Below are 15,494 nucleotides of genomic sequence, written 5' to 3'. Positions count from 1 at the left end.
CTGCTTGTAAATGAGAACATTTGCTTAATATCTAAATTAGTAAGAATATTGTCTCAGAATACTGAATAAAATAAATAAATAAAATAAAAATAAAACAACGTGTTTTCACTGAGGCTGGTTCTAACCTCCATGAAGCGTGAGATGCTCATGATGGCCTCGTCCGTCTCGTTGAACACGTCCCTCCAGGTGACGGCGCCGTCCGGCCTGCGGGGGTCTGCCACCTGTTTGGACAGGAATTCAGAGACGTCGGCGACCGTCCAGTCGGTGTCGGCCAGCTGAGTGTGGAAGAAGCGAGCCGTGACGTTGTTCTTCAGCAGAGTCTGGACACAAACATCAAAGACCGATGTAGAGACCGAATCTAAAATATATTTATAAAATACATATTTATAAAAATACAATCCTGTTTACCCGGATCACATCCATCTGCTCGCCGTCCTCCATGAACTTCCACACTTTGGGTCTCATCTCCTCCCACATCCCGCCCAGGTCCCTGAACACACCAAGCTCCTGGAAGGTCCGGTTCACCTGAAGGACACATAGGTGAGACGAGCCCCTCAGTAGGAAGTGAGCACACAGGAAGTGATGTCATACCTCGTGGATGACCCTCTGGGTGGCGGGGGTGTGGGGGGTGTATAGGATCTTCCCCATCAGCAGCGGCTTCAGAGCCTGCCAGATCATCCGGGACATCGGGTTAGAATCCATGTTCTGCACCAAGCTGTTACAGTACGGAGCTACACACACACAGACACACACACACACACACATTGTTATATAATATAATATAAATATACATACATATTTTAAACTATTATTTACCAGTGTACCCAGTCACCCCCAGTACACACCAGTCCCCCCAGTGTACCCAGTCCCCCAGTACACACCAGTCCCCCCAGTACACACATCACCCCAGTGTACCCAGTCCCCCAGTACACATCAGTCCCCCCAGTGTCCTCCCAGTCCCCCCACTCACTGGAGGAGTTGTCGTACAGTGCCGCCGGCTCGTCCTCGCTGCTGTTGTGGTTCCCGAACAGCGCTTTGTAGTTTGAGTCTTCGTACCAGTTGAGGGACTTGATCTGCAGCCCCCCCCCTTCTGGGTGTCCGCACACGATGCGGGACACGGCCTGGTACATGGTGCTGGGGGAGGACGTGGCGTTCTGCGTTAGGAAGAGGATCTCAGTCCTCAGGTCGATCCAGCTCTTCATTCCCGCCAGCTGCAGGAGGACAAATACTAATCAATACTACTGTATACTATTTCTACATACTATGTACTAATACTACATACTGTATATTAATACTACATACTGTATATTGATACTACATACTGTATATTGATAATAAATAGTACATATTAATACTACATACTATATACTACATACTAATACTGTATACTAATACTGCATACTCTATTCACTATGTAAATATATATATATACTGTATATATATATATTTACTATGTAAATATATATATATACTGTATATATATACATACACACACACACATATATATACATATATTACACACGCGCACACAGTTAAATTGAAAACATGTGACTGCTGTGTTTTGTTTATGTGGGTGCTGAGTCAGTAACAGGGTGACACACATTCACACTACTTATGGTCATATGTAGTGTGACTGTGTGTGTCAATTTTGGGGGACAGTGAGGAGACACAGTGAGTGGGGACACTGAGGGAGGAGATTGAGGGACACTGGCAGTGAGGGGGACCACTGAGGGGGGACAGTGAGGGGGACACTGAGGGGACACACATAGTGGGACAGTGAGGGGGGACAGTGAGGGGGGCACTGAGGGGACACACATAGTGGGACAGTGAGGGGGGACAGTGAGTGGGGACACTGAGTGGGACCATTGAGTGGGACACTGAGGGGGGACAGTGAGTGGGACAGTGAGGGGAACAGTGAGTGGGACACTGAGGGGGGACACTGAGTGGGACAGTGAGGGGGGACAGTGAGGGGGACCACTGAGTGGGACAGTGAGGGGGGACACTGAGTGGGACAGTGAGGGGGGACAGTGAGGGGGACCACTGAGTGAGACAGTGAGGGAGGACAGTGAGGGGGACCACTGTGTGGGACACTGAGGGAGGACAGTGAGGGGGACCACTGAGTGGGACAGTGAGGGGGGACACTGAGTGGGACAGTGAGGGGGGACAGTGAGTGGGACAGTGAGGGGGGACAGTGAGGGGGACACTAAGTGGGACAGTGAGGGGGGACAGTGAGGGGGACAGTGAGGGGGACCACTGAGTGAGACACTAAGTGGGACAGTGAGGGGGACCACTGTGTGGGACAGTGAGGGGGGACAGTGAGGGGGACCACTGTGTGGGACACTAAGGGAAGACAGTGAGGGGGACCACTGTGTGGGACACTGAGGGGGGACAGTGAGGGGGACACTAAGTGGGACAGTGAGGGGGACCACTGTGTGGGACACTGAGGGGGGACTGTGAGGGGGACACTAAGTGGGACAGTGAGGGGGACCACTGAGTGGGACACTAAGGGAGGACAGTGAGGGGGACACTGAGGGGGGACAGTGAGGGGGACACTAAGTGGGACAGTGAGGGGGACACTGAGGGGGGACAGTGAGGGGGACACTAAGTGGGACAGTGAGGGGGACTACTGAGGGTGGACAGTGAGGGGGACCACTGTGTGGGACACTGAGGGGGGACAGTGAGGGGGACCACTGTGTGGGACTCTGAGGGGGGACAGTGAGGGGGGACACTGACTGGGACAGTGAGGGGGACTGTGAGGGTGGACAGTGAGGGGGACCACTGAGTGGGACACTGAGGGGGACAGTGAGGGGGGACAGTATTGGGTGTTTGTTTGTTCAGACTGAAGTTAAATCCTGCTGAGCGTCTTTGTTCAGCTGCAGCTCGTCTGTCTCGTTCAGGGAGCTGCCAAGTAAACCCAGTGAACCCAGAGGACTCTGTGGATAGACTAGTCCTCACAGAGGAGACCCGGTCTGTCCTTACAGAGGATCCGATCTCACGGATGTCTCTGTGTGTCTCTTACCTCGACTGCCAGTGAACCCAGGCTATCCAGCAGTTTGGTTGTCGCCCTTGCAACCAGTTTGACGGCTTCAGGGTCGGACCGCACGTTCATCTGGGAGACAAAAGACATTTCAGCAACAACATCCATATCTTCAGACTTTCAAACATTTATTCTGTATTTTATTCTTTATTCATAGAATTGTATTCCATATTTTACTCCACAGTCTCAGACTTTTATTCCAGATATAAATCAGAGCAGATCTTTCTTCTCTTTCAGTTCTCAGCTGATCCTCTGAATTTACTAAACTTTTCTCGGTTTCCGTGGAAACGTTTAGTTTCACACAGTCAGCAGCTCGTAGATTTCTGCTACAAAAGAGACCACACACACACACACACACACACACACACACACACACACACACACACACACACACACACACACACACACACACACACACACACACACACACACACACACACACACTTCCAGGAAGCGAGCAGAGGAACTGACTGACCTCCTCTGAGCAGCCTGCAGTTCCTCAGATGTCCTCTTGAGGCATCAGAAGGGAGTCGATCCAGCGACCCGCAAGTTAAAACTCCTTTACAGCACAAATAAACGTGTTTACAGCCTTCGTTTGGCGGCTTCAAATCTGAGGCCGATCTTCGTAACGTTAAGTAATTGTCACGCGTGGTGGAGGTGCGGACCGGAGGCTGTGCGAGCGTCTCCTCCCCGTGAGGAACGCACGCTGCTGGACTTCCTGCTTCAGAGTCTCATTGTGCAAACAAACCTCTCAAAGCGTTTCATCCGCTACTCAACATTTCGGCAAGATATTTTTCAAAACGTTTTTAAGAAATAATGCTTTTAAAGAGTAATGGGGATAAAATCTACTTTTGTTTGAATTTGTCTGTTTTGTGACTTTTCTATTTTCCCACTATATATAAAGTTCACGCTTTATGTTATGATTGTGTTGAATCTTTATTAAAATGTCACTCCAAACCTTCTTTACTTTCTTTTTTAAGTGTTTTCACTGGCTTTGGTTTGAACCCTAAGCATCATTTATATGTTTGATCCTGGACTTCCACAGATCCCAGAAATAAAAACTCAATTTTATTATTTGACCTTTTCACTGAATATTTTCCAAGGAGGGATTGTTATTTTATTATTTAATTTAAAGTCACCTGGATGGGTTTCAGGAAGTCCAGGTTGTCTCTGAAGTGCTCCTCGGCGTGGTCCAGCCAGGCCCGCGGCGCCCCACAGATCACTTCCTGTACACGCGCCGACAGCTGCGGGTCCGAGATCGTCACAAAGTCCTCCAGACTGCGCTCGCCGCCCCCCCCAAGACACATGTCCCTCAAGTGGACGCCAAAGCCCTTCAGGATCACCTGAGGGTCAAAGGTCACGTGATTATTATTATTATTAGTTTAATTTCTACATTTTCGGTTTCGGTTTGTGATTAATATTCTCAAATTTCATTCGATATTATTATAGATTCAATGTTTTCTGACTTTTATTTACTTTATTAAGAACGTTCAGTTCCATAGATCGTGATCTGGAACTTATATTCTCAAGTTTCATTTTATATTCTCGGACTTTATTTAATTTTCCCTATCATTTCCATAATTTCAGTTTTCTGTTCTTGTAAATGAAACTTACATATTTTCTCATGTCACTGTGAGCGTGTTCAGACTTTTACTCCATATGTTAGGCGTTTGATATGTGCTGTACTGTCAGACTGAGCGTGTGCAGAAGCGTCCTCACCTTCTCCAGATCGATGTCTGCGTCTCTGATCTGCTGGACGTGCTCTCCGGAGAATGAAGCGTTTCTCAGCAGGAACGTGGACAGAGTCTCGTTGTCTCGCAGGAAGTGCTTCAACTTGAATCCTGAAGAATCAGAAACAGAAAACTGTTGGGGGGGAGTGATGACCATAATCGGCGTTGGGGGGAGTGTCAGTATGCAAATGAGCAGGTGAGGTTCATCAGATGCATGTGGTCACACGTCTGCAGGACAAACCTGCAGCTGTTTACCGGCTGTTTACATTTCTTCTTCTGCAGGTTCAAACAGGCAGACGAACCTCCACAAACTAACTGTGGTTGTTATATTTATATACAATAATATACGACTAATGTTCCCGTTTCTCCTGCAGAAGAGCAGCGGAGGGATGGAGGAGACGTTAGAGACGGGTCAGAGGACAGGATGTGATTGCACAAACGAGGAAGTTTCCAACAGGGAAACACGTCGGCTTCAATCACACACCTCCAGGAGAAATGATTTATTAATGACCTTGTCTGCAGCTCCAATAAAGATTTAATAAATAATAAGGCTAAACCTGAGTTTAAAGTGTCTGTGCAGAGTGTACACTAATACACTAATACTAATAGTATTATATTAGTTTGTAGTATAATACTAACATTATTATATTAGTATAACACTAACTTTTCCAATAACTCCAAATAGTTTAAAATCCAAAAGTCTTTTATTATTATATATAGAATTATTTAGTACCCTATCTAACCAGATTTTCTGCTTCATCACAGATTTGACTGGTGTTATTAAACTATGTTCATTGAAGAAAGATGATTTAATAAAAATATTTAATCCCATCACTCAAACTGAGGAGTTTATATTTTTAGGGCGACGTTATAAAACCTGACGACCGACGTCTGAAGCTTCTTTTAAAAAGCTCACGAGCAGCTTCGACTGTAGAGAGACGACATTGGATCTAAAATGAAGTTTCTTCCACCAGAGAACTGAATAACCTCTTGAATGTGGGACAAACTGCAGCTGCACAAACTTTTAGTTTTGATCCAGAGCGACTCGTCTGAACTCTGACGCACAGCATGCAGACAGACGCCGAGCGCCCGCCGTGCGCCCGCCGAGCACCGCCCGCCACGCTCTGCTCTGGAGCTTTGCTCTCTAACAGCCTAGATCACCTGAGAAAGTTTCAGCAGGTAAACCTGCTGTGGCTCGCCCCCCGCCCCCGCTCACCTCCCTGCACCCTTCTCACGAACGCTTTGTGTGTTCGAGGTGATTAGAGAGAATAAAGCTCCATCAGAGGAGGAGGCCGGCAGGTCGGAGCAGGTACAGAACAGAAACGCCCCCCCACCGAGAGAGAAAAGTACAAATTAAAAACACAAAAGGAGCAAATTCTTTTTGTTCAACGAGCCAGAAGAATCCAGCTCCAGAAGAACTGCTGCAGAAACTCAGTGAATCAAAGATTTACAGTCAGTGTTTTAAATTCACTAACCTTTAACACTTCTCTTCATTTTTAGTTATTTTATTTCTTCACTTTTTGTTGTTTCCTGTCTGGAATCTGTTTCATTTAACCAGGAATAAAAGTCTGAGAATAAAAGATGGTCTCCATTGAAGAAGAGATTATTAATCTCAATGCGTCTTCTATTTACATCAAGGATAAATGTAACACGTTTCATATTATAATGATTATGTTCATGATAAAGCCTGATGGGGGGTGATGGTCTAGTGGTTCCAAACACAACACCAGATGGTTGTGAGCTGCACCATCTCCAGGGAGACTGTCCCTGTAGTGAGTTCACTGTAAATCGCTCTGGATAAGAATGTCTGCTAAATGACCTGTAATGTAAAGTAATGACCAACCTGAGTGCTTCTGCTTGAGATGCATGATTTTTTGAGATCCGATATTTTCAAACTCATTTTGGCCGATTTCACTTATTTATTTCCACTAATTACAGAGATCACGTCTGTAATGAATGAACATTGTTGTTGTTGTTATTATTATTATTATTAGCACTACTATTAGGTGATGGCCCACTGGCAGATGCAGACATAACATGTAATGCTTTCTAAAAACAAGTACGCAAAGTAAGAAAACTACTTTATTATGTTACATGTAAATCGTGCCAGATTCATTTTCTTGTTCAAACAGATTAATTTTAAGACCTTTATCTGCCCAAATCATGGTGCATCCATAGGTTCTGGTTCTGGTTCCTACCTGATCGGCTCTTCTGCAGCACCTGCAGAGCGTGAGCGAGCTCCTTAAATCCATCCAGGTTTTTATCGTTCTGACTGTACAGGAGAATCTTCTTGGCGTCCGAAAACAGACGAGAAATTCTGAAAACACGAAATTTGCAGTTTGTAGTTAAATATCTATTAAATTATTTATATGTATATAATGATTTATACAGTACATAATATAATAACAGAGGCAGAAGCTCTCAGGCTACAGATAGAAACACTGAAGGAAACTGAAGTGTGCGCGTTATAACTTAAATAAAGTCGTTTTTAGTCTTTAACGGCCGCATTTCTAAATTAAATATCAAATATCGAATAAAAGTATTTAAAAAGTAAGCAGTTGAAGTGTCACTTATTTTTCCAAAGTTTGTTCCTTCAATTTAAAAAACAATAACTAATAAAGTTATTTTAGTTGAAAGTAGTTTCTCTTTAATAGCAACATTTCTAAATTAAAGCTCACCAGATTTTCAGAATAAAATTCAGTAAAATGTGTTCTCACATGGAGTCGTTAAAGTTGCCAACGACCCCCGGGGACTCGGCCGGCGTCGGGCTCCTGAAGCAAGGGTTGTTTGCGTTGCAGAGAATTCCCTGAAGCCAGGGCAGCGTGCCAGCTGACGGCATCGCCTTGTTGGGAAAATGACCTGCAGACAGAAACAAAAAAACAGAAGTCACTCACTTACCAAAGTAAAAGTATCAACAAGACAGACACATATTCCATAAGAATGACATCTTCATTGGGTTAACAAAGATAAACAGCTGCCAAAGGGCTACAGGAGCACGTCTGCAGAAAAGGCTCATGGGAGATGTAGTTGTTGGATGCTAAAAGACAGACACATTTAAAATCACAAAGGCAGTATTTACATACTACAGCTAGGAAATATATTTTTTTTTATTATAGATTAAACTGATGATTACCTCGCATTTATTGATTAATTGTGATTTAAACTACAGACATGACTATGTGGGATTTAAACTACAAACATGACTACGTGGGATTTAAACTACAGACATGACTACGTGGGATTAAAACTACAGACATGACTACGTGGGATTTAAACTACAGACATGACTACGTGGGATTAAAACTACAGACATGACTACGTGGGATTTAAACTACAGACATGACTACGTGGGATTAAAACCACAGACATGACTACGTGGGATTTAAACTACAGACATGACTACGTGGGATTTAAACTACAGACATGACTACGTGGGATTAAAACCACAGACATGACTACGTGGGATTAAAACTACAGACCTGACTACGTGGGATTTAAACTACAGACATGACTACGTGGGATTTAAACTACAGACATGACTACGTGGGATTAAAACTACAGACATGACTACGTGGGATTAAAACTACAGACATGACTACGTGGGATTAAAACTACAGACATGACTACGTGGGATTAAAACTACAGACATGACTACGTGGGATTAAAACTACAGACATGACTACGTGGGATTAAAACCACAGACATGACTACGTGGGATTAAAACTACAGACATGTCTACGTGGGATTAAAACTACAGACATGACTACGTGGGATTTAAACTACAGACCTGACTACGTGGGATTAAAACTACAGACATGACTACGTGGGATTAAAACTACAGACATGTCTATGTGGGATTTAAACTACAGACATGTCTACGTGGGATTAAAACTACAGACATGACTACGTGGGATTAAAACTACAGTATTTGAACATGTGTGCTGTTGTTTATGAAGACACGTGTTTCTCAGATTTAATCTGGAGACGTTTTATCTCCTACTGCGTTGGAACAAGCGGTCCATTGGTTCACCTGGATGGACTCGCTGCATGTAGATAACCTGTAGTTGTTTTTTTATCGAGTCGAGGGTGGAGGCCGGCAGTACGACCTTTACCCCCCCGACCCGGCTTCCCCCCCTGCTATCTGAGAAGCTTTAGGAACCTTTAAGACTGCCAACGGGGAATTTCTAATCAAAGCAGATTAGATAAGAAGATTCACTTCAGCGGTCACAGAGATGATTAAAACTACCACTCATCATTACAGTCATTAAAGTCCAACAGAGCCTTTATTTAACCAATGACATAAATCTTTCATAACTATTGTACGTCCTGCGTGGGCTATCCTATTTTAAATCAGGCTTGATTTACTGATCATCAAATGACCTCATGTTTGTTTTTTGCTTTTTTCTGACCGTTAATATAACGTAAAAAATGTCGAGAGTTTATTGCCAAGTAATTTTTCACATAAAAGTACTTACTTAGGTGCCTAACAATACAGATAGTAAGAGAAATTCAAATTAGTAGCAAGTATTGCAAAAATCAAGAAACATAAAATAAAAAAATAAAAATGAAACAAACTACTATAAAAATATTTGAGAGAAACGTAAGTATAAAAATACTAAAGAAATGTGTGGATATATCTGAATTTAAATGAAAGAGCTGTGCAGTTTTTAATAGTAGTAGTAGTTTGTGCAAAAATGTGTTAAATTGAGGAACGTGCAAAAGTTCACAGTACGAAGTGTAAAAAGAAGATGCAATGTAAATCTATCTCGGCAAATTTTGTTTTTCAATGTGTTGACGTTTATTTAATAATTACCAGATTGATTTAATAAAAAATAATTGCAGCTCTCCTTTATACGAACCGTGCACAGCAGGAAATATAATATCTGTGATCGTGTTTAATCATTTTAATGAGGATTAATTGGCAGGTTATTTTCAGAATGAAAAACAGAGTGAGGCATTCTGTTTGTATTAACTGCCCAGAGGAGTCGTTACACCTGTCCCCATTACTCTTTAAAAGCATTATTTCTTAAAAACGTTTTACTCGTTACCTGAATGCGAAAACTGAGTTGGCTTTTGAATTATTTTGGGTCAGTTTGTATTCATGAAGTTTTTATTTATTTCATTTTAACATTTTAGATATGTGTGTGTGTGTGTGTGTGTGTGTGTGTGTGTGTGTGTGTGTGTATGTGTGTGTCTACACATCCCTCTGTTCAGAAAGTATTGAACATTTTATTGATGCATTTGGTTTAAAAAGGATCATTGGAGGTTTTATTTCTTCTTCTAACACTAAGAAGTGAAATGTGCTCAACTATCCTCAAAACTAAGAATTAGATAATGTTTAAATCTGAACTCTGTATTTTAGAAAAGAGTTCCAGAAAATCTGGATTTTGGTGAATTCTGAGCAGATTATTTCCTATATTGAATCAGAGATGAGTTTTACTCGTGTTTTTACTTTATTTGTCTTTTCTAACAATCATACATACTTAATTAACTTGCTTTTTTGACAGATTCAGTGTTTTCTTCTCATTATTCTGTGAGCTCTTATCCTGTTTATTAAATAATAATCCTAACTTCAAAATAACTAAATCATTTAGTTTTCTTCACATAACTGAATGAAATCCTGAGAAAAAGGTCGACTGTGTCTTTAAAAACGTTATGAACGCGTGTTCCTTTCACAAACCTTGAAAACCCCACATAGAACTTAAAGGTTTTTTCCATGATTTCCAGCAGGAGCCTGTTAAAGCTGATCTGTGATTCATCTTGTATTATTACAGTTTTCCCAATTTTCACAGCCTCGGGGGATGAAAACAGTTCTGCTGGTCTGAAGTGAACTTTTCTCTGAGCGGCTCCAAAGCAGCGACAAGTTTCAACACGTCGACTCACATGTTTCTGAATCACTGCACAAATATCTGAAGCCTTCTGCTTTCACAGAGGAACAGGAAGACGAGCAATAATAATAATAATGTTCAACATTTCACAACGTTCAACAATCTTTAACACTGTTTATCAACGTTCAGCAACGTTCAACAACGTTTAACAACGTTCAACAACGTTCAACAACGTTCCACAACATTCAGCAACGTTCAACAACGGTCAACAACGTTCCACAACGTTCAGCAACGTTCAACAACGTTCAACAACGTTCCACAACGTTCAACAGCATTTAACAATGTTCAGCAACGTTCAACAACATTCAACAATCTTCCACAACTTTCAACAACGTTCAACAATCTTTAACAACGTTCAACAACATTCAACAATGTTCAACAATGTTCAACAACGTTCAGCAACGTTCCACAACCTTTAACAACGTTCAACAATGTTTAACAACATTCAACAACATTCAACAACATTCAACAACGTTCAGCAACGTTCAACAACATTCCACAACGTTCAGCAACGTTCAGCAATGTTTAACAACGTTCCCCAACGTTCAGCAACGTACCACAACGTTCAGCAACGTTCAACAATGTTTCAATGTTTCCACAACGTTCAGCAACGTTCAACAACGTTTCAATGTTTCCACAACGTTCCACAACGTTCAGCAACGTTCAACAATGTTTCAATGTTTCCACAACGTTCAGCAACGTTCAACAACGTTTCAATGTTTCCACAACGTTCCACAACGTTCAGCAACGTTCAACAATGTTTCAATGTTTCCACAACGTTCAGCAACGTTCAACAACGTTTCAATGTTTCCACAACGTTCCACAACGTTCAGCAACGTTCAACAATGTTTCAATGTTTCCACAACGTTCCACAACGTTCAGCAACGTTCAACAATGTTTCAATGTTTCAACAACGTTTAACAACATTCAACAACGTTTAACTATGTTTAATGTTTATTAATATTTAACAATGTTAAATAATGTCTAACAATGTCATAAACTACATGTAGTTTTTATTTTCATTTTTAGCCGTTTGAATCTTTTTGTTCGTGTTGACTCAAAGATTGTTTATGAGGTCGAGCTTCACGTCAGTCACTCAGAAGAAGAGCTGCGAGTCTGCAACATAGAAAACTGCCCCGACAAAGTCTCCGGTGGACAGAAGTCTTTACACAGTTTAGATTCTTTGTCGTCAGCTCAATGTCAACGCGATAAACACGTCGTAAACACTGCGATGCTTCACTCAGGGAAGAAACAATTACTTTCTACATATTTAAAAAGTACTTCTTAACATTTTTATTGCATTTCTTTCTGTTCTATATTTATATTTATTGTCTCTGCACCAGAACTCGTTACCTGAATGTGAAAACTGAGTTGGCTTTTGAATTATTTTGGGTCAGTTTGTATTCATGAAGTTTTTATTTATTTCATTTTAACATTTTAGATATGTTACTTTAGTAAAAGGAATAATACCACAGTGTAGAAATACTTTGTTAAAAGTAAAAGTACAAGATTATCATCAAAATGTACTTAAAGCACCAAAAGTAAAAGTGCTCATCCTTTAGAATAATATATATTAATATATTATAATTACTGATGATTACCTTAATGTTCATCTTATTTTAATGACTTTATATAGTGCTGGTACTTTAATCTATAATACTTTATTTATTAGTTTATTATATTTTGTTTTAATAATCTGAACGTGTAACTAAGTAAGTAAGTAACTATAAAGATAAAAGATAAATGTAATAGATTATAAATTACATGTACCTCAAGAATTATTTAAGTACAGACCTTCAGTAAATGTACTCAGGTAACTTTTAGTTTATGTTTTCAGGTCGAGGTTAAATAAGTTTATCGTGACTTTATTGGACCGAGGTCACAGCTCTGTGATAAAGAGCCATAAACTTATGAACGACAAAAAAAAAAGCTCCATTCACATCAAACATCAATAACCTTTAAAGTGACACGTCTTCTTTCAGAAAACATGAGAACATCAGAGTGTGTGTTTGTAACTGTGTGTGTGTAGATTTAAACTCACAACAGTCACATTACATAATGCCTCATGTACATATTAAACATGAACACTTGTAATAGCAGTTAACAGTTGATGTGAGTAATGAAGTGGGGAAGTTTCATGCTGATATCTATTAGTTACATGTTTGACCCTGTTCACCTGTAGTGTGTGCAGAGTCGACTAACAGCTGATGTCTTAAAGGGACAGTACAGACTTTATCCTGGAGCTGAAGACGAGACCGTTGCTCTCGTTCACACTAAAACAATTTTTCTCCCAGAAAGAAGCTTTTTAATAAACTCATTTTCCATGTTAAACTCCTTTAACTGTGTGTGTGTGTGTGTGTGTGTGTGTGTGTGTGTGTGTTTGAACTCACACTCATGTTGCTCGTATGGAGGGTAGTTGAGCCGCACAGCGATGAGGATGAAGAAGATGAAGAGGGGCCAGACGATCTCCACCAGGAGCTGAAGCTAAGGGACAGGAGGGCATTACACACACATTATGAACCAAACTGACCATGTGTGTGTGTTCATTAAAGATGAATCTCCAGAAACTGACCGTCTGTCGTCGTCTGTAGGTGAAGTTCTTCCACAGCAACAGACCGAGCTGTGTAGAGACAGACATGTCCACCAGCCGGCTCTCAGTATCTGCAGGACACACACGCATACGCAAACACACGCTCGCGCGCACACACACACACACACACACACACAGGGTGAGCCGACAGCACACAGCTCAAAGGTGTCGGGGTCAAAGGTCACAGCTGAGATTACAGGCTGCACTTAGACCCCCCCCCCCAGCTCCTCATTCACTCTCAGAAAACACTGAATAATCACAACTGAGTGATGGGGGGCGGGGGGATCATTAACACTCCCACGTCCTTGAACTCTGAGTGAGTGTGCGTTGATGAGATCAGCTGTTTGATCAGAATCAGACAGCTGCAGAGAATCAATCAGCTGAATGGATCTTTCAAATCTCTTGATATTAATTTATAATATATATATTATATAATAATGATATATATATATATATATATATATATATATATATATAATTATATATATATATAAATATATAATTATATATATATAAAAATTATATATTATATATATATATATTATATAATAATGATATAATTATATATATATAATTATATATATATATTATATATAATTATAAATTATTAGATTTTATATATATATATATATATATATATATATATATAAAATAATATCATTATATCATTATTATATAATATATATATATTATGATTATTATTATTATTATTATTATTATTATTATATATAATATATAATTATGAAGTGTATATATATATATGTATATATATACACACTTTTCTGTATTTTCATATTTCACAGAAACTGTGTTTATTGAAATACATTTTTTTAATTCTACCTTTAGATACTTTAAATTCTTGATACAATAACTTTAACAATAGTCTAAAATAAAGTTGAATACATCCAAACCCTCAGCAGTCAGTGAGGACTTTACTGATTATTAAATGTAAACTAATCACAGTCAAAGCCCATTCACACAACAAGTCCCACATGTTTGCATTAAACACGTTAAGTATTTCATCTTTATGTTGCTTCTTATTTGTGTTTCTGCGAAGTTTAAAGAAACTTTATCGCCTATTTGAACATGTTGTGATGTTTGGTGTCTTCTAATAAAACGTGTTGAACATCAGACATTCGGAGCCCCTGTTTGCAGCCGGTTCGTGTTTCTCTCAAACTCACTTAAAATCACATTAAAACTCCTGAAACTGCGACAGCGAGTCAGAAGTCTTTAAGTCCCCTTTAAATAAAAAGAGTTACCGGTGAAAGAAAGAGAACTAACGGTTATTTACCGTGTCGGTGCTGCGTTCAGGGTCCTCCTCCGCCTTCCTTCAGCAGCCTCTGCTCCTCACCGGGCTGCAGCAGCACAATAAAACTCACCGGAGTCAAAGCACAACAATAACACCGACCACTTCCGCTCAGACCCTTCACAATAAAACTCACCGGAGTCAAAGCACAACAATAACACCGACCACTTCCGCTCAGACCCTTCACAATAAAACTCACCGGAGTCAAAGCGCAACAATAACACCGACCACTTCCGCTCAGACCCTTCACAATAAAACTCACCGGAGTCAAAGCGCAACAATAACACCGACACTTCCGCTCAGACCCTTCACAATAAAACTCACCGGAGTCAAAGCGCAACAATAACACCGACCACTTCCGCTCAGACCCTTCACAATAAAACTCACCGGACTCAAAGCACAACAATAACAATAATAATAATGAAAATATTATTACTTATTATTATTATTATTATTATTATTATTACCATAATACATTATAATAGTCATAATCATAACTAGTAATAATAATATTGATCATCCTTATTTTCAGAATAAAAGTCTTGTTTCTGCTTTACATACAGCTGCTGCTGTCATGGGCTGACCTCTAGTGGTCAAATACAGAATTTATGATGACATTATATAATGGAGTTTATTTTATTTTATTATATTTTATTGTGTTTATGTCGATGTTCTGTATTAACTACAGCTACATAGAACAACAAATGTAACTAACAGATATCATGAAGCTTCCCCACTTCATGACTCACATCAACACAAGTTTATATTACAAGTGTTTAATATGTACATGGTGTTATGTAATGTGGTGACAGAAAGTTAGAAACAGAACCTCTGATGTATTTTTGATGTTTTCTTTCTTAACAGTTTACTATAAAACAATAAAAATAAATAAATAAATACAATTTTAAAGCAAATGAATAAAAATTATTCAACAATAATAATA

General features: G+C 40.1%; 1 protein-coding gene across 4 annotated transcripts in view; it reads right to left on the bottom strand.

Annotated features, from left to right (window-relative positions):
• The window catches only part of abca1b (ATP-binding cassette, sub-family A (ABC1), member 1B), a 39,131-nt gene extending 24,531 nt beyond the window's left edge, over nt 1-14,600 (bottom strand). The window contains exons 1-12 of one of the 4 annotated variants that reach the window (XM_029427233.1): nt 14,537-14,600; nt 13,228-13,316; nt 13,046-13,139; nt 7,485-7,626; nt 6,966-7,084; nt 4,757-4,878; nt 4,177-4,380; nt 3,020-3,109; nt 971-1,211; nt 592-731; nt 409-525; nt 126-320 (exon numbers count right to left, since the gene is read on the bottom strand). In XM_029427233.1, the coding sequence (XP_029283093.1) occupies nt 126-320; nt 409-525; nt 592-731; nt 971-1,211; nt 3,020-3,109; nt 4,177-4,380; nt 4,757-4,878; nt 6,966-7,084; nt 7,485-7,626; nt 13,046-13,139; nt 13,228-13,293 (1,530 nt within the window). In that variant the 5' untranslated portion in view covers nt 13,294-13,316; nt 14,537-14,600. Of the gene's footprint in view, nt 1-125; nt 321-408; nt 526-591; nt 732-970; nt 1,212-3,019; nt 3,110-4,176; nt 4,381-4,756; nt 4,879-6,965; nt 7,085-7,484; nt 7,627-13,045; nt 13,140-13,227; nt 13,377-14,536 lie in introns of those variants that run through there. The other 3 variants (XM_029427236.1, XM_029427232.1, XM_029427235.1) reach the window with 3 other exon arrangements.
• Between the last annotated feature and the right edge of the window lie 894 nt (nt 14,601-15,494).

Source organism: Cottoperca gobio, unplaced genomic scaffold (genome assembly GCF_900634415.1).
Source record: "Cottoperca gobio unplaced genomic scaffold, fCotGob3.1 fCotGob3_302arrow_ctg1, whole genome shotgun sequence".
Lineage (NCBI taxonomy): Eukaryota > Metazoa > Chordata > Actinopteri > Perciformes > Bovichtidae > Cottoperca > Cottoperca gobio.
Note: the sequence above shows the minus strand (reverse complement) of the source record. Positions and strands in the feature narration are given on the sequence as shown.